A 23,972-nucleotide genomic window follows, 5' to 3' on the forward strand; every position below is an offset into this window, starting at 1 on the left:
GTACGCAAAACACAAGACTTTTTCACGTAATTGATATGCTTGATCCTCACGTAACAAAATCAAAGCTTTGTATTGTGTGGTGAAAATGGAGACCTCGTGAGAGCCTGAGCTGCCTTACCATCCACAACATATGAAAATGATCGGAGCTTTCAAGTGCATTACGTTGAGTACGTAGGTGAAGATGTCTTTAATACATAATTAAATATGGCCATATGTATCTTTATCAACAACAATTGATAAGCAAACCATGTATGTCTTCATCCAATTGATTCAGCATTTGCCCCTTTTTTGCTTCATTTCATATTGGACCCTGTCCAAAGTTTTTCACATTATTGGACCACAGACTCACCTGCCACAATTTTCATGGTCCCAAATGGGAGGCTTCTTTCATCTGAATTCTCGGTGTCTTAATGTGTTATCACCTAACAGTGCCCCTTGTACTTGTCATCTGACTCACATGTCTACTGAACAATCTAGACAAATTAACATAGACTAGCGCTTTAATCCTTCCTATTCCTATTCAAAACCTCCAAGAAATTAGCTGAAGTTTTGAATGCCTTTCTCAACTAGTTTTCAAATGTTATGAAGAAATATTTGTCCATTTGAAAATGGTGGAAAACATGCAGCTCTCCCCTGACTATTAGCTTCATTCAATGGTGGTCCATTCAGTCTAACTCTTCTACTCGCTATCTTTCTTGCTACAGATTCCCCCAACTGATTTTTTTTCTTCTTATAGTGACATATTTATAGTATCCCATTTATCCTTTAATGTGCGTTAGACAAATTGTTTAATTCACTAACATTTTCACTACCTATGTTCTAGTCCAACTTGGTTTGAATCCACCCATAATTTCTTGTAGTTTTATGTTTTTGTATAGATAGGAGTGGAATTTTTCTTTACTTTCAAGCCGCACATCATATATAGCTAGACTCAAAACTAAGGGAAGCAAACATCGTCCTCAAAGTCTTCAACGGAGAATGAGAGTCTATCTCAACAGTTGAACCAACCCTTCCTATCACTGACATCTTTGTAAAGTTATAGTTGCCTCCCAGGACCACTCCCTTTCACTATCAACTTCCTCGTATCAATTCATAAAACATTAGAAGTCGTGCCAATGAATTTTCCTTTCTTTCTTGTGGTAGGCTTCTTTGTCTTGATTTTAATTTATTGCTTGTCAATTTCACCATTATTCCCATCTTCACATATTTCATATTTTGTGAAGAACCCCATTTTGTGTGCTCAAAGATCTGCAGCGTCACATACGCAACTCCCTGTGGCAACATTGCATACACAACATCTGGGTGCATTGTTAGGAAAAAAAATCAATGTCGATATGTGTGTAAAAATATGTTTGGAATACTGTTAGCCCAATAATTTGTTTGTGTGGAAGAGGGGCCTTGCTGTCCTTGTGTAAACGACAAAGATCGTTGTCTTTCGTTCAAAATGCTGGAAACCGCATTGGATGAAACATGAACCTTCATATGTCAAGAAGAATAGGAATACGTCCATTCTTCCTAACCTTTCTGGATCCTTGTTTTGTTTCAATAATTTAACGTCATTAAGTAAATCGACAACTTTGTGCGGGCTGAAGAGCCTCCACTGTCCACAACATCGGCCCGGGGCACATGAAAATGAGCAGACAACACATTTCCATTTAGGCCATTTTCATAGAAAATCAAACAATGGAACTACCGTAAATGTGTTGCCTGCTGCGGAAGCTAGAGCAAGAGCAATTGTAGTTAGCTGCTTTAGAAACTAAGAATAGAAACAGAAATGGCGATGGGTTACTGCAATTTGTGGTTCATAGTTTATGTCCAACAGAAACATGTTCTTGATAAACTTTACTGGAATAAACGAAAGATACAGATGTACAACAAGAAAAACGAAGACCTATCGAATTTCAGAACTTTAACATTAAAAGTAAAAAAAAATCTCCTTCATTCATGCATGAAGCAACAGTTCAGAGCTCCTCATCGCGAACTCTATTAACTACATTATCTTTCAACTCTTTGGATTTGTGCTTTGTAGCTTCATAGTTTGAAGCAATGTTATCTCTAGCAGAAACTAGCTTCTCCTCTGCTTTATTCTTGGCTGTTTCATAACCATGCTTGGCTTTATCCTTGGCCCACCCTAATTGCTCCTCTGTCTCCTCTTGCTTTCTCTTGCTTTCCTCCGCAGCCTTCTTCCCCATTTCTTCCGCCGCTTCTTTTGCTTCCTCTGCCTTTCTAGATGCATGCTGCTTTGCTTCCTCAGCCGTTGTTGATGCTCTTTCCTTGGCTTCATTCGCCTTCTCTGCCGCTGCATCCTTGACATTACGAGCCTTCTCCTTTGCTGCATCCTTTGCATTACTAGCCTTCTCCTTTGCCGCTTCTTTGGTCTCCGTGGCTGAATTTGTCGTGGAACTGAGCTTTTCCTTAGTTGCACCTGCTATGTTACTAGCTTTCTCAGTTGCTGCATCCTCCATGTCACGAGCCTTCTCCTTAGCTTTGTTGGCTATGTCACTGGCCTTCTCCGAAGATGCATACATACCATCAGCAGTTTTGTCCTTGGCTGCGTTCGTCATGTCACTTGCTACATTCTTGGTATCTCTGGCTTTCTCAGCTGTGTATTTAGCGGCTCCTGCCCAGTATTGCAATAAGTTTTCTAGTTCAAAAGAGACACAAAGTAATTGAAGTGAACGTAATTACTAACCAGAAGCCATGTCTTCAACCTTGTCCTTAGTCTTCTTAGCAGTTTCAGTGGCTGAATCAGAAGCTTTCTTGGCAGTCTCCTTTGCTTCCTCTGCTTTTAGGCCAAGTCCTTCTGAGATCTTCTCCTTCGCCCATCCTGCCCATGACTCTGATGTTTCCCTGGTCTCTTTACCCATCTCTGCTGCCTTATCTTTGACTTGGTTTGTCTTGCCTTTCAACTCCTTATAGTCTTCCCCATCATCCTTACTTGGTGGCGTATGTCCGACGCTGGTGCTGCTACAACTAATGGTAAACGCCATCACTATCACCATTAACAAACCCAGATAAACATAAAGCCTAGAAGTTTGCTTCAAACCCATGATACTATATCGAAAATGTTACTGGTTTTTATTTAGAGAACAACTGATGATAAAGTGGAAGTTGCAATGTGACTTGAAGGTCGTGGTTTTATAGTAGCTAGTGAAACGGTGATGAATATCGGAAATGAGGTGTGCCATGGACGTGGCAAAATCAGAAACTTCCAGCGTTGTGAGATTGCCATGTAAACCACGAGTGTCAGCACTTCCTCAGCTGTTGCGTGTCTTATTGGTACATCATACACCTATCAAAATATGGCACGATAAACTGCGAACCCACTTCTGAAAACGTGTCCTTTTTTCATGTCAATTACGTGCATGTTGAACGTAATGAGTTCCGGTTGGCTGCTTCAGGTGAAGCAGCAATGAGCGAAGCTTGCATTCTGACCTGAGTTTGGAATCTCTGATGCATGTTCACATACGAGAGTGATCTCTTATTCAGGATTTTGGATGGTTGGAAAAAAAAAATTACATATGTTGATTACAGCTACATAAATAATGAAATAATTCATCTGCTGAAAAGGCCAGCGCGCACAATGACTAGTTTGCAGATTCCACCACCAAAATGAGCTACATATCCTGGTGAGTGGTGCCAAAACTTCTGTTCAAGAAGGAAGACTATGAAAAATGATCAGTTTTGTTTATGTACTAAAAAAATGAAATGATAGATCCTGTTGCATTCAAAGAATATCTTCATATGAATTTCAGTGAAGGCCGAGACTTGAGTGAGCAACATTAGATCTTGCAAAATTCTAATGGGCAACCAATGTGGCATTCAGCAAAAACTCGAGCTTGTTTACAACAAAAAAATAGTAAGCATTGAATATATTAATCGCAGTAAATATCAGATTGGACTCGATTTAGGTGGAAAGTGGGCAGGGGCAGTTTTAAAAGGAGAGGAATAAGAGGGCCAAAGTTTTATTTCCCACCCAAGTTTTAGTGTAATCTCAAAAGCACATCCGTAACAGTTGAAAAACTCAAACACCCATCAATAGAGTAACTTCTATTAAATTTTTTTATTAGAGAAAAAGACAAAATCGTCGTTTTCTCCCTAAACCCTAAAACTCTAAAAAATTGTAACATTTTTTTCTCTTAGTTTAGAAAATTAATATTTTTTCCCTAGGATTAAGTTTTGAAAAGTAACATTTTCCTCCATTTCAAATTTCCCGACTATTTTCCAATGAATGATGACCACTCTCTCCCTCTTGACAATGACTCTCCCTTCGAAGCCTTCTCTATCTGATTGAATTTCATATGGATTTAAAGAATCTAGACAAAACCCTTCGTCTGACCGATGAAGGTGTCATTTGAATGATGATGACGTGTTCAGACCAAAAGTTAGTTGTCTCTAACATCTATCAGAAGGAGAGGGCTTCAGATAGAGATAAAGCATCAGAGAGAGAGCCATCACCAGGAGGGAGAGAGTTACCGTCGTTTGCTGGGAAATTTGAAAGAGGACAAATATCACTTTTTAAAACTTAATTATAAGGGAAAAATGTTAGTTTTTCAAATTAAAAATGAAAAATGTTATAAATTTTCAAGGTTTTAGAATTCAAGAGAAAAATAACGATTTTATCCTCTCCTTTAATAGAAGTTAATCCATAAATGAATATTTATGTTTTTTAATTGCCACGAGAATGCTTTTAAGATTAAACTAAAACTTGGTTAAGAAATAATCATTGGCCCGAAGAAGAGTGGGAATGGGAAAGGAGAGTGGAGAGGAAGTTGGATTTTGTTAGGCCATTCTTTAAATTTAAGGAGAGTGCTGACCTCTCTGATACTAATAGAACTGGAGAGAGTAACATTTCGAATAGCTAAACAAACTTGTTGGACATTCAGGCCCATCAAAAACCACGCCAGGGAGTAAAAATTGTTGACCGTTCATTCTCTTTTTATTACAGTTTTGTGTGTAAAGGAATAAGTGCTCTCATCCATTATAGAAATGGTTGAATTAATGCAGATTCAATGTTTATTCTCACCTGCTTCTGCTGTTGATTGTTTCTTTTAAAAATCTGTTTGATTATTATTTGCTTGACTCCTAACAATTTGGTATTATTTGCTTGTGGAGTTTGCTAGGTTCCTAACGTCACTCGGATTTAAGTATTATTTTGTTAGCACAGACATTCACATAAATGGATGAGAAACTTGTCACTGACCAAAATAAAGATGCAAATTCTGATATAAATAAAATCTGACTAGTAAAATATGCATCTATTACAATGGTCCCCTAGCCATTATATATGGAATGAATCTAGAATAAAAAAAACCTACATACACCGTAAATATACGAGAGAAGATGGTACCAAGCACCATGTCTTCACCAGGTTTTTTCTTCATGTGTCTAAGTTGCTAATAGCTCAAATTGAAATGTGTCTTTGATGCCAAATCTGTTGCCAACAAAGCAAAAATTGTATTTCAGTCAAAAAAGCACCCAGATAATCAGATGTTACCAGCCATTATGACATACTATAAAAAAATTGTATTTGAAATAGGATAAATGATATCTTGGACAAAAACATTGGCAAAGAAAGGATTTGGTGACTTTTATTCATATGGCCATCCCATCACCTGATAAGTAATGAACAGAACACTTCATATATGCAACGCATATATTTCCTTATAACTGTAACTGCTAAATCAATTGCTTGATGGCTATATTAAAGTTACTCAAATAAAAATGGCATGTAATTAGTGGTATTTATAAAAAATCTAGTCTTGGATCCGCCACTACACTGATCCAAAGATGAACTTCCAAATTTTCAGAGTAAAAGAACTTGTGAGTGACCATAACCATAATTTATCATAGTTTCTACATCAATATTGCATACAAGATCAATATTACATGTTTTTACTAGATGAAGAGACGCGAAAGTTTATATCTCAACAATCACATTATTATGGGTGATTTACCTCTACCCAGTTCTAATAGAATATCTGTTATTTCCATCAAGTGTAAAGAATGTCTATACAATTTTGTAGTTTGTTTATGTTTTTATTTTTTAAATATATAAGAACCTTAAATATAAATGCAAAACCTAAACTTTTAATTTTACAACAGTATAACCTAGTGCTTAAATTCCATTGGAATCATAGAAATAACACAAAAAAAACATAACCATTCATTCAAAGAGAATAGTATGCCTAAGCACAAGCCAAAACTTCAAACCAAAATAATTGAGAATATATAGCTGGAAAGCAGTAGAGGCTAAATTACAGACTTACACTGTCTTAACAATCTGTACTAAGAATCTTTGCATGTTTTCTTGTTGTGACCAAGGCCCTTGCACTTGCTACATTGGAGCTGCCGTTTGATTATATCTGCTGATTCAGCCTGCTTCATCTTTGGTCGCCCTGGTGGGCGTTTTGTTGGGGGCGGCGTCACAGTAACTATCTCCTGATTGGATTCACTCAGGAGTGGTCTGTCTATGTTTGGAACAGGGTGAATCGACTCTGCATAAGTTAGGCGGTAACTCTCGGTTGTTAAGTATCTAGAGCAATAATCATAGGAATTCCTACCAATGCATTCAAATACAGCAATAGCGTGGCAGCAAGGCAAACCAGTTAACTGCCATCCCTTGCAGGTACAATCCCAATGATCAATGTCAACAACATCAACAGAATCTCCACGGACCTCGAAAATGCTACTATGAGAAAGTAACACTTGAAATGACTGTGCAAGTGCAGTTTCCTTTTGCAACTTTTCCTCCTTAGATGGTGTTAACCTTGTCATCCACTCATTGGACTCTACACGGCGTGCATAAACTGATTCCATCATCTTACCTCGTAGTACATCAATCATCTGTGTTATTGGCAGTTCATGTGCCTCTGAAACCCAACTGTAGAACTGTTGTCCAAAGTTTGATGTCAGGTGGTTATACCGTGCCCCTGGAAAGAAAGCATTGGCCCAATGCTCTGGCTCACTTTGTATCACCCAATTGTAAGCTTCAGGAGAGATGCCTTTTATGTTCTCAGCAGAACACTGGAAACCCTCAAGTTTTGGTGCATATGCAGCAGCATAAAAGTCGTTAATCATGAATCGTCTTGCTTCATGAGAAAACTGCCCCTTTAAATCCCTATTAAGTTTCTCAGCGAGATGGCGTAAACAATAGCTGTGGTAGCAGTTATCAAATACCTCAGCCAGTGACTGCTTTAAACCACTCTGAAAATCTGCTACAAATGTAATTTGTTGAGAGGTGGAAACTGCAGATTTCAGTTCCAGTAAGAACCAATGCCAGTTTTCTTCAGTCTCAGCATCAACCACAGCAAAGGCTACAGGAAAGATACCATCATCCCCATCTGCAGCAGTTGCAGACAACAACATCCCTTGATATTTTGAGTTTAAAGGAGTGATATCAAGGAAAAGGAGTGGGCGACAACCTTGTTGGAAGCCGGCAATTGATGCATGAAATGAAACAAATAGACGATGGAAGCTTGAGTCATCCTTTGTGGTAAAAGTGACAATACTGCCAGGATTGGTCTCCCTTATCTTCTCACAGAAGTATGGCAACAGAGAATATGCATCTTTATATGAGCCTTGAAGCTGCTCTCTAGCTATCTCTTTAGCACGCCATGCCTGAGAATAGTTCAGTTGAATCCCATATTCTCTTTGAATATCATCTGCAATTTCCTTTGGCTTGTAATTGGGGGAAATTTTCAGTTTCTCCTTTATAATGTTTCCCACCCAACCTCTAGTTGCCCGATACCCAACTCTCACAGAAGCTCCTTCGCATGTGTGATTTGGGTTCATTTTCTTGATACAAATTAATTGGGTAGTTGACAACCTTGATGCATATATCCGCCATGGACAACCTTGACACTTGCATTTGACAGTAACACGATGACTATCATTTTTCTTGTATCTATAGGCAAACCCATGAGCAATTGAGTACTTATGTAAAGCTTCTCGGAATTCACTAAAACTATTAAACCTTTGGTCCACACCAGTGATGGCGTTTTCCCACTGTTGTGCAGCTTTACGATTCTTGTCATCACTGAAGCCAATTGGAACAGCAAGTACAGGGATTTCCTCAGGTACATTCATATCAACCCGATCAATGGCATTGCCCATGTCAACTGCAATATCAACAGGAGCAACAACAGGAACAACAGCTTCTGAGACAGTTGTTCTGCTTGACCTACATTATTAGGTGTCCCCATAAGATTCTAACCAAACCCCAAATCACTTAATGTAAAAGCTTGGGCAAATCTTTCTGGTTCACAATCACAGCCCGTCACAATTCACACTTGGTAGAAGAAAAGTGTTTTCAAAATTTAGACCAAGATGACAAAGAAATTACAATTTTGTTAAACTGATGGCATAACCATTTGATCTCTGCACCATGTTGTGACTGGCTGCAATTATGGACCGAAAAAAGAGAAAAGAAGTAAAAACTAAGAATTAACACAGAACCATAAATAGCCACTACCTACTAGCAGGCATATTCGAGACGTTTCGAGCTGCAGCCTCCTCGGACAGGATGAAGAGATCGACCGTTAAAGTGTCCCCAAGAAAATTAAGCATGCGCTTGAAATCCTTGTCTTTAGAGATGCTGATAAGAGTCTTCTTGTTCCCAGGAAGAAAGTACTTAATAGACATGGTATCAACGCTACAATTAAACATCTCAGCTACTTCTGCCTTGAAATCACTCAACTCTGTTTGTTGATCAATATCTATTGCGTACGCTTCGCCCCCGTTATAAGACAACGACCCATCTTTATTCGTTACAAATTCACCACCCGATTGACATATAGCTATAATTTTCTTTGTGGCCGTTACCTCCATAAATAAAGCTAAAAAAACAAATAAAATAACGAATTTTAAATATAAAACATGCGAAGCAGATATGCGCTCATTCAAAATTGCAAATTATTTATCCAAAACATTGATGAAACATGAAAATCTCAGTAATAAGAACCATATATATATATCCAAAAGAAAAAAGGTAATAGCTTTGTGAAAACCCTAATGCTAAGACGATTTACAGATACAAACCCACCCACAAACTGTTTGAAAAAAAATTTTAAATTACCTTTTTTTTTTCCCCTAAAATCCTAGCTGAATTCAAAGTAGGCTAAGATTCAAAATTTTGTTTTCGCTTGAAGTGAATTATGTGTAACTTCATTTGGTGTCTCTGTCTCACCGTAGGAATAGGGGATAGATGAGAACCCTAGAACCAGAAGAGAGAGACCAAAACGTCTTCGTTTTTGGTTAGCCGTGGATTTCTCGGTTTTGTAAGTGGGCCCATCATTTGAGTGTCTAGTCAGAATCAAAGTCCAGTCAGAAAATCCTCCATGAGTAATAGGTTCACGTATCTTTTTAGTTTCCCCTTTTTGACGGTAATTATTCAGCCGGCAAACGACGTCCTCGGGGCAAAAGGGAGGGTTTACCCATAAGGGAGTCCGGGTTAACGTTTTCGAAGATTAAACTCATTACTTGTTCAAAGGATTATGGAGGGGAAATTAAAATGATTATTTTTTGTTAGAGGTGGTAAAAAATTTATTCTTAATTTTGAAGTTTAAATGGAAATATTCATATTTAAAGGGTTTAAATAAAAGTATTTTAAATATTTAAAAAATATCAAAATTATTTTTTTTATTTCTATATTTAGGAAAATTAATTCAATTACTTTTTTTAAGGATTGTAAAAAATTTACCTTTAATTTTGAGGTTTAAACTAAAATACTCATATTTTAAAGGATATAAACAAAAATATTTCAAAAAATACTAAAACTATCATTCATTTATATCTATATAAAGCATATCTATTTTTTTATCTTTAATATATACGATTTTACTCATTATTTAAGAGAGATTTTTGAAAAGAGAAAAGAAGTTCATGATCATGATTTCAAATGAGAAAAAAAATTATAATATCGAAGTATTTATACTTGCTATAACTTCAATTGTTATTATTTTTTTAATAATACAATTATATATGATGTTTTATATAATAAATTAGAGTTGTATGTAAAATAAAATTAATAAAAAATATTGGGGGTATTTTATAATTATTATAGTAGTATGAGGTAAAATAATATTTTACAATATAGAAGTGAAGTGATATTTTTATAAATTAGTATCGCATTAATTAAAGTATATTAATAGTCACAATATGTAATCAAATTATAAAATAGTTATAATTGTATAGTAGAAATAAAATCATGAAATTCAAACTTAATAATAAAATAATGTACCACAAATCTATAAATAATATTTTCGACCATATTATTTATGTTGATTATATATTTTATTGTAGAATCAATCTAAATGGTTGGATATGCTTCAATTAGATATAAGGGAAAATTGATAGAAAGGGGTGATAATGTAATAAAATATGTTGGAGTTAACATAAAATTGATTAAAATTCTAGAATATACGACATTCAAAGGATTAATCGAAATGGTGAGTGATAAGTGTAACATAGATCGAACAATATTTAACATTCAGATAAACATGAAACCAAAGCATCTTGACGACAACATCCCTATTGAAATTTTGAATAATGAAAATGTTAAGGTTCTTATTGTTCTGTCTAACCTCTTTAAAGAATGTGTTTCAGTTTTTGTAACAATTACAGTTGATGATGACAGTTATGAGGTTTAACAAGTAGATGAGAGTTTACAAGGTGGTGAGCCGAGTAATTATCCAGAAGATCAAGAGATTGATTTATGAGAGATTTAAAATATCGAAATCAATCCGAAATAAGAATTTTCTGAGGAAGACTTTTGTAACATCCCTCCCTAAAAGTACTACCTACCGAAGGAGAAATGTTACGAATTAATATCCGGAGCGTCTATTTTTTTTCTTTTAAAATACTTTAAAATAAACGTATCATTAAAAGTGTTTAGAAAGTATTCCAAGAAAACTGAAAATCTGGAAGTAACAAAAGATGTATATACTCATATAAAAACTCATCTGAAAGCATTCGAAAACATAGAGTAATCATATACAACTGTATGATCATCTCAAAAAGTCAAAAGTCGATAAAAATATGCCACTGTATGCATGTAATATAAACCAGAGATAACTTACTCCAGTCGGATCTATCTTCGCTGACCTGACCCTGCGTTGCAGCTACCTCGATCACCTGTACCTGCAATCAGGAAAGAAAAGGAAGTAAGAGATAAAAACACTCAGTAAGGGGAAAAAATTAAGTAAACTATCTTTTTTCCTGTTCTAACTCACTCTCGGGACTCAATAACCTCTATAAGAGATTGAAGGGGTAATCTAATTCATTTTTTACTATTTGGGTTATATTTTATCTCATCTGGTGTTTATTTGATACTTTTTGGAAGCTAACTATAGGGATTTAGAACTTTCTATGCTCGAGCTCTCTTTCTTTCTCTCACTATACTATTTTTGAATCTGAATTGAGCTCTACTACGAACGGACCCCATTAGGGGTCTATGTCCTACTAGGGGTCTATGTCCTACTACAGACATGTCCTACTACGAAAGTGCCCTATTGCGGGCGGTGTAGTGTAAAGTGCCCCCTTATAGTTTATAACATGCATGCGAGCCTCGTATCTTACTAATTTTGCTTCTATCTAAATCTATTCATAACTCACCAGACCATACTCTTGAGACGACCCCTGAATCTTGAGCCCCAAATTCCTTTTCTTGCTTTTCTTTTTTTATTTCTCTTTCCTTTCTTTCCTTTCCTTTCCTTTCCTTTCTTTCTTTTTCTTTACAAAACTATGAAATACTGTTCACAACCTTGTTCATTTGACAAGGCATCCATCTTTTCATACAATTTCACAGTCCAAACGGTTTCTAATTCATACAAGTTATATATCGTTGAAAAGATGATTCAAAAAGCTTTTCAACAAGCTATGATATCACTCATAATTCATTAGATAAGACAGTCAAAACGTAAGATGAAATCAGTGGCAAAAACTGTCTCCTCTATTTATTTAGTAAAACAGTCCTTATGATTCATATAATATTTAACAGTCCAAATGATCCCCAATTCATACAAGCTATCTATCACTGAAAAGAGAATTCAAAGATATTTCCAACAAGATATAATAGCACTCATAAATCATTAGATAAAACAATCAAAATGTGAGATGAAATCAGTGGCAAAAACTGTCTTTACTGTTTATTTGTAAAACAATCCTTTTGTTTCATATAATATTTAATAGTCCAAATGATCTCTAATTCATACAAACTATATATTATTGGAAATAGGATTCAAAGATCTTTCTAACAAGATATAATAGCACCCATGATTCATAAGATAAGACAGCTAAAACATGAGACGAACTCAATGGTAAAACTATAAATATTGTCCAACTCTCTACTATCAACAAACTCACACACATAGACACCCCAAATGGAAAAACAACATTTCTCAACTTCAAAATCATCATTTATAACATAGATCCAAGGAACCAAAAGCCTAAAACATGCAACATATCAAAGATGATACCTCTTACCTTGTTTCAAGCCAAATCTTTGCAAGTTGGCTTCATTCTCTTTGTTTTGCTTCCTTTATCACCAAAACCACTTTAAATCAATACCAAAACACACTAACATATTCATATAACATGCATCCAATACATATATAAACATAGGTAAAGGGAAAATGAAGAGATTTTTTGGTTACCAAGGCTCCCAAAGTGTTTCCTCTTCTTTTCCTTCCTTATTTATCTTCCAAAACCTTTCCAAATCACTCACTTTTCATCAAAAAACACAGCAAAGAAAGGAAGCAACTGCCTCATTCTAGAAGAGACGGGAAAATGATGGAAAAAGTGTAAAGATTGCCCTTTTTGACTTTCTCTCTCTCTATATATATATTTACATACTTTTGAATATATATATATATATATATATATAAAGCTTTGTTTTTCTTTGTAATTAGTTTGTATATAATACACACACACACACACACATACACACATACATTTTAACATATAAATTTAAAACTGAAAATGTCTCAAAATATGATCAAAAGACACAAATACCCATAAAACACACCCGAGGGTATTACAACTTTGTAGCCTTAAATGATGTAGATATTGATGTATTGTATACTGCAGAAGAATTCATTCGTGGCAACGAAGAAAAATTTCTAGATTGGAGTGAATTTGATGGGAAGGTTATGTATGATATTCCCATCGAGGAATCGAAGGTCGAAGAGAAGCCAAATGTTAATGAAGATATTAGAGGTATAAGTAGTTTTCCACAAACAAATCCTAATGGTAAGAATGTTTGTATTGATGCATTTCATTGGTTACCTTCTTTTCCTGATCATTTATCTATATCTAAAAGCCTAGAAGTGCACAAAGATAGTAATTCTTCAAAAATTGATACATTATTTTTAAGTAAAAAATATATCATTGATATGATAAGTCAAGATTCTTTTGAGAAAGGATATCAGTTTAGAGTGCACAAGTCAGACACATTCAGATAGGTGGTTAAATGTCTTAATGATGAATGCAAATGGCATGCACAGACAATTAAGGTGGGAGAAAGTGACAGTTTTGAATTAAGTCATATGGATAGCCAGTACACATGTTCTAGAGATCAGATATTACCTTATCATAGGCAAGCGGAGACCCGAGCTTTATGGCAAATTTTGAAGAGCAAATTTATGTTAGTTAATCGTGTTTATCGACTAAAGGAGATCATTGCTGACATCGTCGATCGATATAAAATTGATATATCATACGCACAAGTATGACGAACGAGAAATTTGACACTTTAATCATTGAGGGGTACGCCAGAAAAGTCATTTAAGATAAGATTTCCCCATTAAGTCAATACAACATCAAAGTAATGAATTGAGAAATTTTATCCATTAATGAGAAGACCATCTGATATGCACTCGGTGGTAAGGGGCAGAATAAAGGCTCCGATGATATACGCTCACCAATCGAGGTTGTAATAGGGTTGTCGACAAGAGGCTAGACAAGAGCCTCGATATGTGGCAGAGCAACGATTGGCAAAGTAATGTCAGAAGGACTCGATGATGCATCTTCTAACGAGGATGACGGTGATGTGGATGAAAAAGATTGGCTATCTGACATCCTCGTGTATTGAACGATGTCGTCATACCAATCTATAGCTTTTCCGTCGGAGATAAAACTAGCAAAAAATTAACATCATCCTCTAAATTTTTGTTTAAGTGAACTTTGTTATTATACTTTATACATATGTTAATCAATAACAAATTATTACTTGCTGCATCTCCAGTGAAAATAGTTGAGATAGAATCCCATCCTCAGATGTCTTTCATATGTCATCTCAACATCTGGATAACTCTTAAAATTGGTGAGATATCTACCCATTGATGTAGTGTGTCTAGTGTCTTATATATCTAAAACTGTAATTTCAACTTAAATCGATTACTCTATAAATTTACAATCATATTAAATTAATTCTATTTTAATCACAATTTTTATGAAATTAATAAATATCACAATTACTTGGAATGCAAGTGAAAATCCCATGATACCATCTTGTTTCAGCTGGTTTTCCTTCTTCTTTACCGGACTAGAATCTATATAAATTTGGAAGATATTATCACAAATTGAATGATATGTCATCTGCCACACCCATACTCTCCATAAGTATGCATTGAACCGATCAAGATGATCAACTAACTGTAATATGTTATGGGGGATTGTTTTCTTTAAATCACTTCCTAATAACCCTATGTGAAGATAAAACAACAGTGCCAATTTTACTGCATCAGTGTCGTCTTCCCCCTATAGTCTCTATTGGAAAACACAACTCAGATTAGCATATGTAGGGAACTTATACCAATGAAAATATGTTTGGTGGATCTGATCTATGGCCTTTGATGAAATATACATATCAATATCTAACATATGACTGAATTGAAGACCTGTTATAATCGCAAACTCATACGGACTGAACCTCACATCAACATCATTAATTTGAAACCATAACTCCTCTCTCAAGATCGCCTTATTTACTGCTCTGAGGATACAGATGTATATTAAAACTCCACTAAATCGACTATCGTTGAGAACCAAAAAGTGTCCGAAATAGGTACGTCAAAAAATCTACAATTGCAACTCTGTTAATATTTTTTTAATTAGACTCCCACATCTCTATATTCATGTGTAGTTATTTAAACTTTGAAATGTTTTTCCATAGGAAATCTCATTTCATCTTTGTCCTCATCCCTTTTTTTCTTTTGTCGAGCTCCTTGTAACAAAATTAAATTGCAATTATATTAATTTTATATCAATTTTGAACATAGATGCATTATTCAGAAAAATAGACATCAAATTCAAATTCTACACGTAACAAAAACCTTAAGATGCAAAAATTTCAATTTGCCCCTTACATGAAAAATATCAAAAAAACCTGTTATTTTGGATAAAACTCATTTGCGTGGTGGAAAGCTTTGAAAAAAACGCATTTTGCCCTCCACCACACGAATTCGCATAGTTGACTAGTGAATTTGCATGTTAACGAACTTTTCAAAATTAGAATTCTGCCCTACCACACGATTCACTGTTTGAAAACTAGCATTTTGGCCCCCAACAACAAGAATATGTGTGATTTAGAAAGTATGAAAAATGCACAAAACCGCCGCGTCTCCATCAAATCTCACCACGTGAATTCGTGTGATGAGATTTCCATTTGGGTGGCAACTGCTGATTTCGTGTGATGAGATTTCACCTCCCGAACTTTGTTTTTCAAATACCATTTCATCAACAATCAACTCTACAATTAATCCAACATAAAAACCCTAACAAAATTGATCTAAATCAACAACAAATCAAGTGATTTCATCAATTCTTTCAATTTGAAACCCTAACTATAAATACCTAAATACCGTATCCAATCCACAAATTCTTTCACTCAAATGTATAAAAACATGACAAGGATTGTTTTACTAACTTTTTTGTCTATTTTGTCATTGGAAATGTCGCTAAATTTGTGTGAGAAAATCACTGGAGAGAGTATACAAAGTCGACACATAGGAGTCTGCATTTTCATGTGTTGGTGTTTGCAGTTTCGTCATTTTCTTTGAATTTGGATGAAAGACATTTTCATTTTAACAATGAAATGGGGCATTTTTGTTTAAAATGCAAAAAGCAAGGCAATTTCGATTTCCTTCCTAATTTTCAGATAATTTAATTAATTTCCCATTATTGAATTCAAAATTTCTCCTACTTGATATAATTGATTTCGTGTAATATAATAACTTGGTTTGGATAAATTCTACAGCTAAACGACTTGTTTTCATTTAAGATATAATAAAAATTTAAAGTAATTTTTTCTAATTTTTTAAAATTTAAATACTCATACTTAAGTAGAATTTTATTAAAAAACTCAGTTAAAATTAAAGACGGTTATTTAATAAAAATATTTAAAAAGTATAAAATTTATTTATTTTCTCTCCTAAATTTTAAAAATTAAAAATTTTAGTCATACTTAAAGTTTTCAAACTTTGAAAAGTAGCATCCCCACCCTCCATCTAACTTTTCTTTCTCCCCATTCTAACGACCATCTTTGGCAAATGAAGACCGATCTTTATTCCTCTCGGTGATGCCTTTCAGTTCGAAGTCCTCTTCTCTCGGATGAAATGCAAATGAAAGAGTCCTTCGTCTAGATGACGAATGTTGTCTAGACAACAATGATGAGACCAAGGAGTCATCATTGTCTGAGATGATGACTCATTTGGATGATGTCTTCGTCGTTTAGACAATTGTTTTTTCATCTAGTTTTTTGATTCAGACATTGTATGAGAGCTTTGGATCGAGAAACATTGTTAGGAGGAAGAAAGACCAACTGTCGTTTGCTGAAGATGGTAGCCAAAGCGGAGAGAAAGAACACCATAAGTTTGGAGGGAGGAGAATGTTACTTTTTAAAGTTTGAAAATTTTAGTTAGAGGTAAAATTGTTAATTTTTAAAATTTAGAGGAAAAATATAATGAATTTTATTTTTTTTAAAGATTTTATTAAATGATAATTTTCTTTCTAATTTTAATTAAGTTTTTTAATGAAATTTTGTTGATAAATAGATGTTTGGTTTAAAAAAATTGAAGGATGTCGTTTTTATTTTACTTTGGGGGGGAGCAAGTCTTTTGGAAAAAAAAAAAAAAATCCTTAGCCTACCAAGGCGCCTTTTCGTTTGCCTCAGGTTACCCTGTATCCAGTTGATCAAGTTCTTTCGTTTGCTAGTTTTTAAACTTGAATGCTTCAAAGATAAACGCAAAGTTCTTTGGGTTTTTGCTTCAGAGATGAACACTCACAACACTCGTTTTGTTTGCGTAAGAGATCTGGGTCACCATGTGGACCGCAAGGTTAATGTCTTGGGTGTTGTTTTGGAGTTCAGTCTACCGAGAAAGAGCAAAGGAACTGGTATTTTTGCGTTCTCTTTCTTTTTTTATGTTTTTGCTTTTTTTTTTTTATGGTTTCAAGTAATGTAATGTAACTTGTGGTGGTTTTGGTATTTTGATAGATTATGTTTCAACATTGAAGCTTATTGATGAATCACAACAAAGTCCCGAATTTTCAGTCAACATCTTTGCTAAGACTATTGATCATCTTCCCCATGTTCGGTCTTATGGGGACTTGATTCTCCTGAAATGTGTTATGGTACTTCTTTCGTCTATATCTCTTACTTTAAGGACCTATGTTCGACTTAATTTTTTTTTTTTCCAATTTTTCAGCTTTATTTGGTTTTGCTATGTAGCCTATGTTGTTGAGTCTTATGATTTTCAGGCTTTTAGTTAGTGACTGAAATATTGCGTTGCTTAATTAATGTGTACACAAAGGGACGTCTTTTATTAGCGGGTAAGGTGACTGTAGTTTATGTTAATTTGGCTAAGATGGAGGCATACATTTTTTGCAGATAAAAATGTATGAGGGGCAAGTTTCGGGTGTATCCTACAAGGATTCCTCATCATTTGCGTTATTTGATGGAAAACCTAGCACAGAAGCTGTTAAATATCAATCTTCTCCGAGATTTCTTCTAATAGATTCTGAAAAGGATTTCATTTGTCATTTGAGGAGATTATTTGATGGTGTTCAATTCAGTTCAGGTACACCCTCATCATCTTCTGAATTTTGCTATGTTTTAATTGTATATATTTGTGCTTTTGGTGGTGTTTTAGCGAATGAGCGGGACAGATTCGTTACCTTGATATGAATTCATGGAATAGCAAGTTCAATAATTGTTCACTTTGATACTGAGTAATCTTTTCCTTAAATTAATGTTGCAGGATCTAGTGATTATCTTCTTTCAATGACGAACATCATAGAAAATACTTGTTTTGATTTGGTATGCAAGGTAATTTGCTTGATCACAGTGTTATTTGAAATCTTTCCATTGACTCGGTTTAGTTGAGACTTTATTCTGACAAGCTTTAAAAGCTTTAAATGAAGGACATCACATCATCCCCAATTTTGCTTTTCCTTTTGTGTGACAGGTTTTGCATATCTCCTATGATGCCCATGCGGATGAGTGGATGCTTTTTGTATGGGATGGAACTGATGTTCCCCCATTAAATTTAGATGGAACGTAAGTGCATTTCCCATTTCTTACTTTTGATTTCTAATAATTCAGTCTTACAATTTGGGGGGTTTCAACCGTATTAAAGAAAGCCTAGACTTTATTTTCCTTTGGTTAAACACTTGTCAATTTCCCTAAGGATGATATCTTTTTCCCCACTAAATATGCTGGTATTGGAATTACAAATGCAGAGGGAAAAAACTGTTTTTTGATTCTATTCTGTGTATCCGCTACTTTGTTTTGATCGAAAAAACAAAAAGGTTATTATCTGCTTTACTCATCTCAATGGAGATATTACCTGTTATCAATGTAAATAAAAAAACTTTACCAGATTGTGTAAGTATTGCTTGTTTCTTGAAGATCAACTGGTGAAAATTCTTTTCCCTTTGGAAGATTCTTAATTTCACTTTCCACTTTTGGGAAAAGTTCATTCAGTTTGCAAATCTTCTGGATTGCTTGTTTTAGAAGATGCATATAATCGTTTGTCATATTATTTAAATTATTTTGTTGTTTGATAACTGCCAAAATCTGGCATGTGATAATTGTTTGTGCACTGTTGCCTTGTTCCAGTAAAAGCTAAGCAAGAGCTAATATGTCTTATGTGTATGTCTCAGTCTTGTGGATGAAGGAAAGAACCCTCTTCCCCTTCAAGTTGAATCGGCTCCTTTAGACCTTCATATTCTCCGCCAATTTGAAAAAGTTGGGACCGTGCTAAGAATCATAGCTGACCGAAGCCACGGAAATCTTGGTCAGCATTTCACAGCTGTTGGCAAATGGGTTAAGCTGCTTGACATAACTTGTCAAATTTCTTCAGGAATATGGCGTGGTGTTTTAGAACCTTCTTCTAGAGTTCGTTTTCTTTCTGACAACAACAGTGTTGTCTTGGACTTGCATGGGTAGTTTATACTTACTATGGGTTTTGCCAATAAAAAGTTCTTTGTTTATGCACTTCTTTATTTTTCATCTTTTACTCAGGAACTACAATGATAGAATTATTGGAGCTAATGGCCGTTTGCCGCAGTGGAGCAATTCTTCTGATTTTTTGACTGGTATTTAATGGTTTGAAACAAAGTTAATATGATTGGCGTAAAGCTTTGTTGCTTCCTTGTTCTAATTCTTGTTGGCATTTCAGTGATTGATTTAAGGGACATTACATTCGTAACATTGATGCATATTATTACGAACATCGAGGTGCAGTGGGCATTCTCTCAAGAATAATTAATACTCTTTCATTTTACTACATTTATGATTGATTTGCTTTATCCTTAAAGGTGAATGTCAGGTTCTGTTGTATTGTTCGCATAGTAGCTTGTTATCCATATGAAGCTGATTACTTTAGAACGCATCCCTGTCCTAGGGAAATGAAGATGAGATTGACGTTAGAGGACCCAACAGCAAGAATCCATGCCATTCTATGTGGCGACGAATGGGTATTACTCTATTAGTTTGCTTTTTTTGCATGAAAGCATGTAATGTTGCACAATGGAAGTATATATTATGATTATGTTGTTATAATAATATCAGGTGAAACTTTTTGATGGCTTCCATATTGATGTTTTCACTGCCAAACTAAATAAGCTACTTGGTATGCCGGAGCGATGCAATGGTAGCAGTGATGGTGAAATATTGAGAAGTCCGCCATGGATACAATGTTGCGTAAAAGTGAAGAGTTGTGATAGGTATAATAGGCTTTATTATATTTGTTCCACTAGGATTGTGATGCAGTAGCCCCTTGATAGTGCAAGTTTTTTGTGTAGCACAAGTTTTTTGATGGTGATCTGGACCTTGGAAGCTTGATGCATATCTCCAGTGTTGTAAAGAACTTGTAAATATATGAAAATCTTGTGCTATGTTTTGTTGCCACTTTATTTTCATTGTGTATCTCCATACAAAGGAGTGATGGCATTGCCCTCAAGTATTCCTTTTCATTGTTGCCACTTCTTTTTATATTCTTTTTGCCACTTCATGTGTGCTCTTCTGATTATACATATATCATTATGTGATTAGTCGATTTTGAATTAGAAATAAAATAATATTCAATCATATGATAACTTATTAATGTTTGTACCTATGTTTGTATCAAGTATCAATTATTAATGTATATAATATTACTCTAAAGGCCATATGATAACTTATTAATGTATATAATTTAAGTTCACTAAAATAGTATTTTTGTTAAATTGTTAGATTATCCTGTATCATGCATAAACAGAAGGTCTGGGCTTTCTAGCTGCAGAACTACTTTAGATTCTTTATGGCTCACTTTTTGAGTTTAGAACGAAGAAGTCGAGTTTTTTGTTAATCAAGAGCCTGATCTCTATCTTGTATTCTAATTTACACAAGCCTTGTTGGCGATGTTAACCTTTGTGGCTTAGATAAGCATGCACGCATACATATACAAATTGATTCAGAAGATCAAATCATTTGAATGTACCACATCAAACTGTACGGAGGTTCCTCCAACATTTCACAGGAAGCTGACTGCTGGCTGAACCATCTGGCATTCATATTTTAAAATCAAAGCCTGGATAAATTTCTCACAAGCATATTAATCATACGAGATCACTTAAACATTCATAGGATAACCTGCTCCTGGCTGGTAGAAAGTTTTGAGTTATTACTCGAGAAATGGTGAGACTTGAATGCAAAGGTCTATTACATTACCACCATTTCTCATTGTTAGAGTTTACCTTACTAAGACTTTGAGGTTTACTTGAATTCATCACAGTAGTAACTTTCACTATGCGAAGAAACATGGTCATGGAAACTGAAAGGCTTTGAACCCAAATATGAATCTTTCTTTTTTTAATTTTTGAAATAACCATTCCAGAACCATGTAAATTGTCAATGGTGAACAAGAGATTAGACACCAATCAGTTCAATTTTATGTCTCAAAAAATCTAAGCTCTATCATAAATTCTTGTTGCTTTGGAGAATACCAAGCAATAGCCTTTGCTGAACCAAGTACTTGCAATGCATATTCAATGGCAAACACTGGGTCATTGGCGCGAATGTCTCTATTCTTCAAATCAATTGTAACTCCCGAATCAACTCTGAAACTGAAAGGGCCAGCAATCTGCATTAAGTGAATGAGAATGTTATCAATTGTCCCAAAAAGCCAAAGAGAGAAATGGAGGATAATTCTGTAAAATGCAACCTTAATGCGTATGATGTCAAGTGTTTACATCATCCAAAACTATCTAAAACCTAAATATAAACATAAAATAAAAAGTCATAAATTTTTAAGGAAAATAAACTAAGACATAGTTAATACTTGAAAAAAAAAAAAAAAAGTTGGCTGCAGCTTTCAAAACCAATGGTGCCAATTCTGCAGCTCACCTCCAACAATACAGTCCAACAAAGATAAACATAACCAAAATGCATTTAATTATTTTGATTAATTTGTCTCCTTCTCGTTACCCTTAGCCAAGCCAAATGAAGTATTTTGCCAACATGGAGAAATGAACAGAAGATTCTAAAAGAAATGGAGGTACCTGCTGCTGAACAGAAACAAAGAAATTTGGGCAAACTGCCTGAACTGTGTCCAAAGATGGCTGTTTGGAATTGAGAAAGTCCTGTGCTAAGCGTGTGGCACCAGAAAGAAATTTGGAACCGGAAGGATAATCCAAGCAAGCATGAAATCGGGTGAGATCAGAAAATAGTCTCTGGAAGGTCCCATGTTGGGCTGTGATTGCCACAGATGCAAAACTATCTGCTAAAAGGGTTGATTTTATAGCAGGTGCATGCATATGAAACCCTCTAAAGCCCTCTGAGTCACCTTCTACACGAGATCTAATTGCATTCTCTCCAACAGAGGCAGTCATAGTGGCACCTGAAAGAAAAGATTATTTCTACGTACTGATATTCTATTGTATGCAATAAATGAAGTCTAGAATGCTAAAACAGTACATAAAAGTATTGATAAGCATGCTGTTGACAATTGGTACAAACATTATTCCTCAAATCTAGAAATCCTTCAAATTAAGCTCTTATGTGATGCAAATGCAGAGTTAATTTCTACAATCAGAGCCCAGAGTGCAGCTCACATGATGAAGATTCAAAAAAACAAGTGATATCAAGCTCATATTTAGTGCAACCATATAAACTAAGAGAAAAAGAGGCCAAAATTTTACCAATGATTGCAGATGCTGAAACATGTGGATCTGAAAGGAACATGTCGTAAGGCTGCACCATCTTTAACTTCTGGGATTTACTTTTCCAAATATCAACATTCGCCTTATAAGAAAAAGCAGATTTCAAAGAGAAACCAGGGTGTAAGGAAGGTGGAACTGCAGCGTTATTCTCATCACCCTCAAACGGGTGTGGAGAGCCAGAATTATGATGCACAGTGAAATGATAACTTGGACCTGAATCTGAAGGAAGTGAAGCCAAATCAACAGCCATGGAAAAGGGAACATCCCAATAGTTACTTGACTTATCCACAAAAAGTCCAGGCCAAAGAGCCTCCAGTGTCAAATCATGATAAGGGAACTGACAGAAAAAAAAAAAAACAATATTTAAATGAAGACAAGAACTAACATATTAACAGTACTTATGGATCAAGATGATAAAAAAAGACTTGCCTTGTGATGATAAACAGCTTTTTTCCGAGTGGTATCATTATGAACATATGAATCAAAGATAACAAGAAGAGTATCATCAGGCGTTAACAAAAACTCAGAAAAGAAACCAAATGCATACAATGACTTATCACGAAGCGCTTGAAGCAAAGTGGATTTGGAGTTTGGATCCTTAACAGAAGATACAAACTTGTGCAAATTGAACTGACCCAGCAAAGAAGTAAACCTGCATATAACGTGAGCAAATACATATAAATAGAATAACACTAGAATGGATAGAATGATTGAAAAGAAATGATTACCATACCAGTTGTTAGAAAAGGGGATGGCAAGGACACGCTGAAGAGAGAAGTTCGGGGCGGAAAAAGAGGGAACAAAAGGGACAGCCATGAAACGCTGGAAGAAGTCGATTTGTCTGGGTCTGGAGAGACGGGTGCCTCTAGAGAGACCTAATGGGAGTGGGCTTTGAGGAAGTGGACGAGCAGTGGCTTCAATGGTCTTGGGAGTGGAGATGTCAAGCTCCCAAAAATCTCCCTCCATTGCCCATCTTAGTTTCTTCATTCTTCAATTCAACCAGTTCAATTTTACACTCAATCAATAATCCATAACACTCTCTCTCTCTTTTCCGTGTTTGCTTTTTATCTCATCGCCCCACCCACTAATGTGCAAGCTTTGCGACTGCAATTGCGAAACGTTTTGTTCGCTTGCTTTCCTCACGATATCATCGAAACGAAAGAAGGCTTTTTCTTTGCCTTTAGCATGAAAACGGCGTCGTCTTGTTTTTTATAAAGTATATTACTTCCACGCGACTGAGGCATTTTCTCAAAAGTTTCATTTCTTATGGCTGA

The 23,972-nt window shown here is 35.1% G+C and overlaps 4 protein-coding genes across 9 annotated transcripts; 1 reads left to right on the top strand and 3 right to left on the bottom strand.

Moving 5' to 3' along the window:
• Positions 1-1,808: 1,808 nt before the first annotated feature.
• LOC123221122 (late embryogenesis abundant protein D-29-like) lies at positions 1,809-3,114 on the bottom strand. The gene is made up of 2 exons (XM_044643835.1): positions 2,693-3,114; positions 1,809-2,620 (listed from the first exon to the last, which is right to left on the bottom strand). Exons 1-2 carry the CDS (start codon positions 3,048-3,050, stop codon positions 1,962-1,964), a joined length of 1,017 nt encoding a protein of 338 aa, XP_044499770.1. The 5' UTR covers positions 3,051-3,114; the 3' UTR covers positions 1,809-1,961.
• Positions 3,115-5,199: 2,085 nt separating this feature from the next.
• LOC123221203 lies at positions 5,200-9,411 on the bottom strand. Of its 2 annotated transcripts, none has more exons than XM_044643972.1 (4): positions 9,080-9,411; positions 8,474-8,839; positions 6,270-8,182; positions 5,200-5,434 (listed from the first exon to the last, which is right to left on the bottom strand). In XM_044643972.1, the coding sequence occupies exons 2-3, from the start codon at positions 8,827-8,829 to the stop codon at positions 6,289-6,291; spliced, it is 2,250 nt and encodes a 749-aa protein (XP_044499907.1). In that variant the 5' UTR covers positions 8,830-8,839; positions 9,080-9,411; the 3' UTR covers positions 5,200-5,434; positions 6,270-6,288. The 2 variants fall into 2 exon arrangements, with proteins under 2 accessions (XP_044499907.1, XP_044499908.1); XM_044643973.1 differs by having other exon boundaries at positions 8,474-8,837; positions 9,077-9,411.
• A 7,666-nt stretch (positions 9,412-17,077) lies between these two features.
• LOC123220266 (protection of telomeres protein 1b-like) lies at positions 17,078-20,481 on the top strand. Of its 5 annotated transcripts, none has more exons than XM_044642367.1 (10): positions 17,078-17,391; positions 17,492-17,628; positions 17,885-18,074; positions 18,255-18,322; positions 18,462-18,553; positions 19,159-19,440; positions 19,520-19,593; positions 19,677-19,735; positions 19,816-19,974; positions 20,069-20,481. In XM_044642367.1, exons 1-10 carry the CDS (start codon positions 17,271-17,273, stop codon positions 20,270-20,272), a joined length of 1,386 nt encoding a protein of 461 aa, XP_044498302.1. In that variant the 5' UTR covers positions 17,078-17,270; the 3' UTR covers positions 20,273-20,481. The 5 variants fall into 5 exon arrangements, 3 of the variants coding, with proteins under 3 accessions (XP_044498302.1, XP_044498303.1, XP_044498304.1); XM_044642368.1 differs by having other exon boundaries at positions 19,902-19,974; positions 20,069-20,233; XR_006503014.1 differs by having other exon boundaries at positions 19,827-19,974.
• Positions 20,482-21,320: 839 nt separating this feature from the next.
• Positions 21,321-23,972, bottom strand: LOC123220757 (protein TRIGALACTOSYLDIACYLGLYCEROL 4, chloroplastic). The gene is made up of 5 exons (XM_044643336.1): positions 23,432-23,972; positions 23,128-23,350; positions 22,678-23,035; positions 22,039-22,376; positions 21,321-21,620 (listed from the first exon to the last, which is right to left on the bottom strand). The coding sequence occupies exons 1-5, from the start codon at positions 23,683-23,685 to the stop codon at positions 21,429-21,431; spliced, it is 1,365 nt and encodes a 454-aa protein (XP_044499271.1). The 5' UTR covers positions 23,686-23,972; the 3' UTR covers positions 21,321-21,428.

This window comes from Mangifera indica, chromosome 7 (assembly GCF_011075055.1).
Source record: "Mangifera indica cultivar Alphonso chromosome 7, CATAS_Mindica_2.1, whole genome shotgun sequence".
NCBI lineage: Eukaryota > Viridiplantae > Streptophyta > Magnoliopsida > Sapindales > Anacardiaceae > Mangifera > Mangifera indica.

Excerpts from the sequence above, each read along its gene's own strand:
- LOC123220757 (XM_044643336.1), bottom strand. The coding sequence starts at position 23,685 with ATGAAGAAACTAAGATGGGCAATGGAGGGAGATTTTTGGGAGCTTGAC. Across the intron at positions 23,351-23,431 it reads ATCCCCTTTTCTAACAACTG|GTTTACTTCTTTGCTGGGTC; the intron begins GTATGGTAATCA and ends CGTTATATGCAG. Across the intron at positions 21,621-22,038 it reads TTGTTTCTGTTCAGCAGCAG|ATTGCTGGCCCTTTCAGTTT; the intron begins GTACCTCCATTT and ends CACTTAATGCAG.
- LOC123221122 (XM_044643835.1), bottom strand. The coding sequence starts at position 3,050 with ATGGGTTTGAAGCAAACTTCTAGGCTTTATGTTTATCTGGGTTTGTTA. Across the intron at positions 2,621-2,692 it reads GGTTGAAGACATGGCTTCTG|GAGCCGCTAAATACACAGCT; the intron begins GTTAGTAATTAC and ends AATACTGGGCAG.
- LOC123220266 (XM_044642367.1), top strand. The coding sequence starts at position 17,271 with ATGAACACTCACAACACTCGTTTTGTTTGCGTAAGAGATCTGGGTCAC. Across the intron at positions 18,323-18,461 it reads GTTTTGATTTGGTATGCAAG|GTTTTGCATATCTCCTATGA; the intron begins GTAATTTGCTTG and ends TTTGTGTGACAG. Across the intron at positions 19,594-19,676 it reads TTCTTCTGATTTTTTGACTG|TGATTGATTTAAGGGACATT; the intron begins GTATTTAATGGT and ends TTGGCATTTCAG.
- LOC123221203 (XM_044643972.1), bottom strand. The coding sequence starts at position 8,829 with ATGGAGGTAACGGCCACAAAGAAAATTATAGCTATATGTCAATCGGGT. Across the intron at positions 8,183-8,473 it reads TCGAATATGCCTGCTAGTAG|GTCAAGCAGAACAACTGTCT; the intron begins GTAGTGGCTATT and ends CTAATAATGTAG.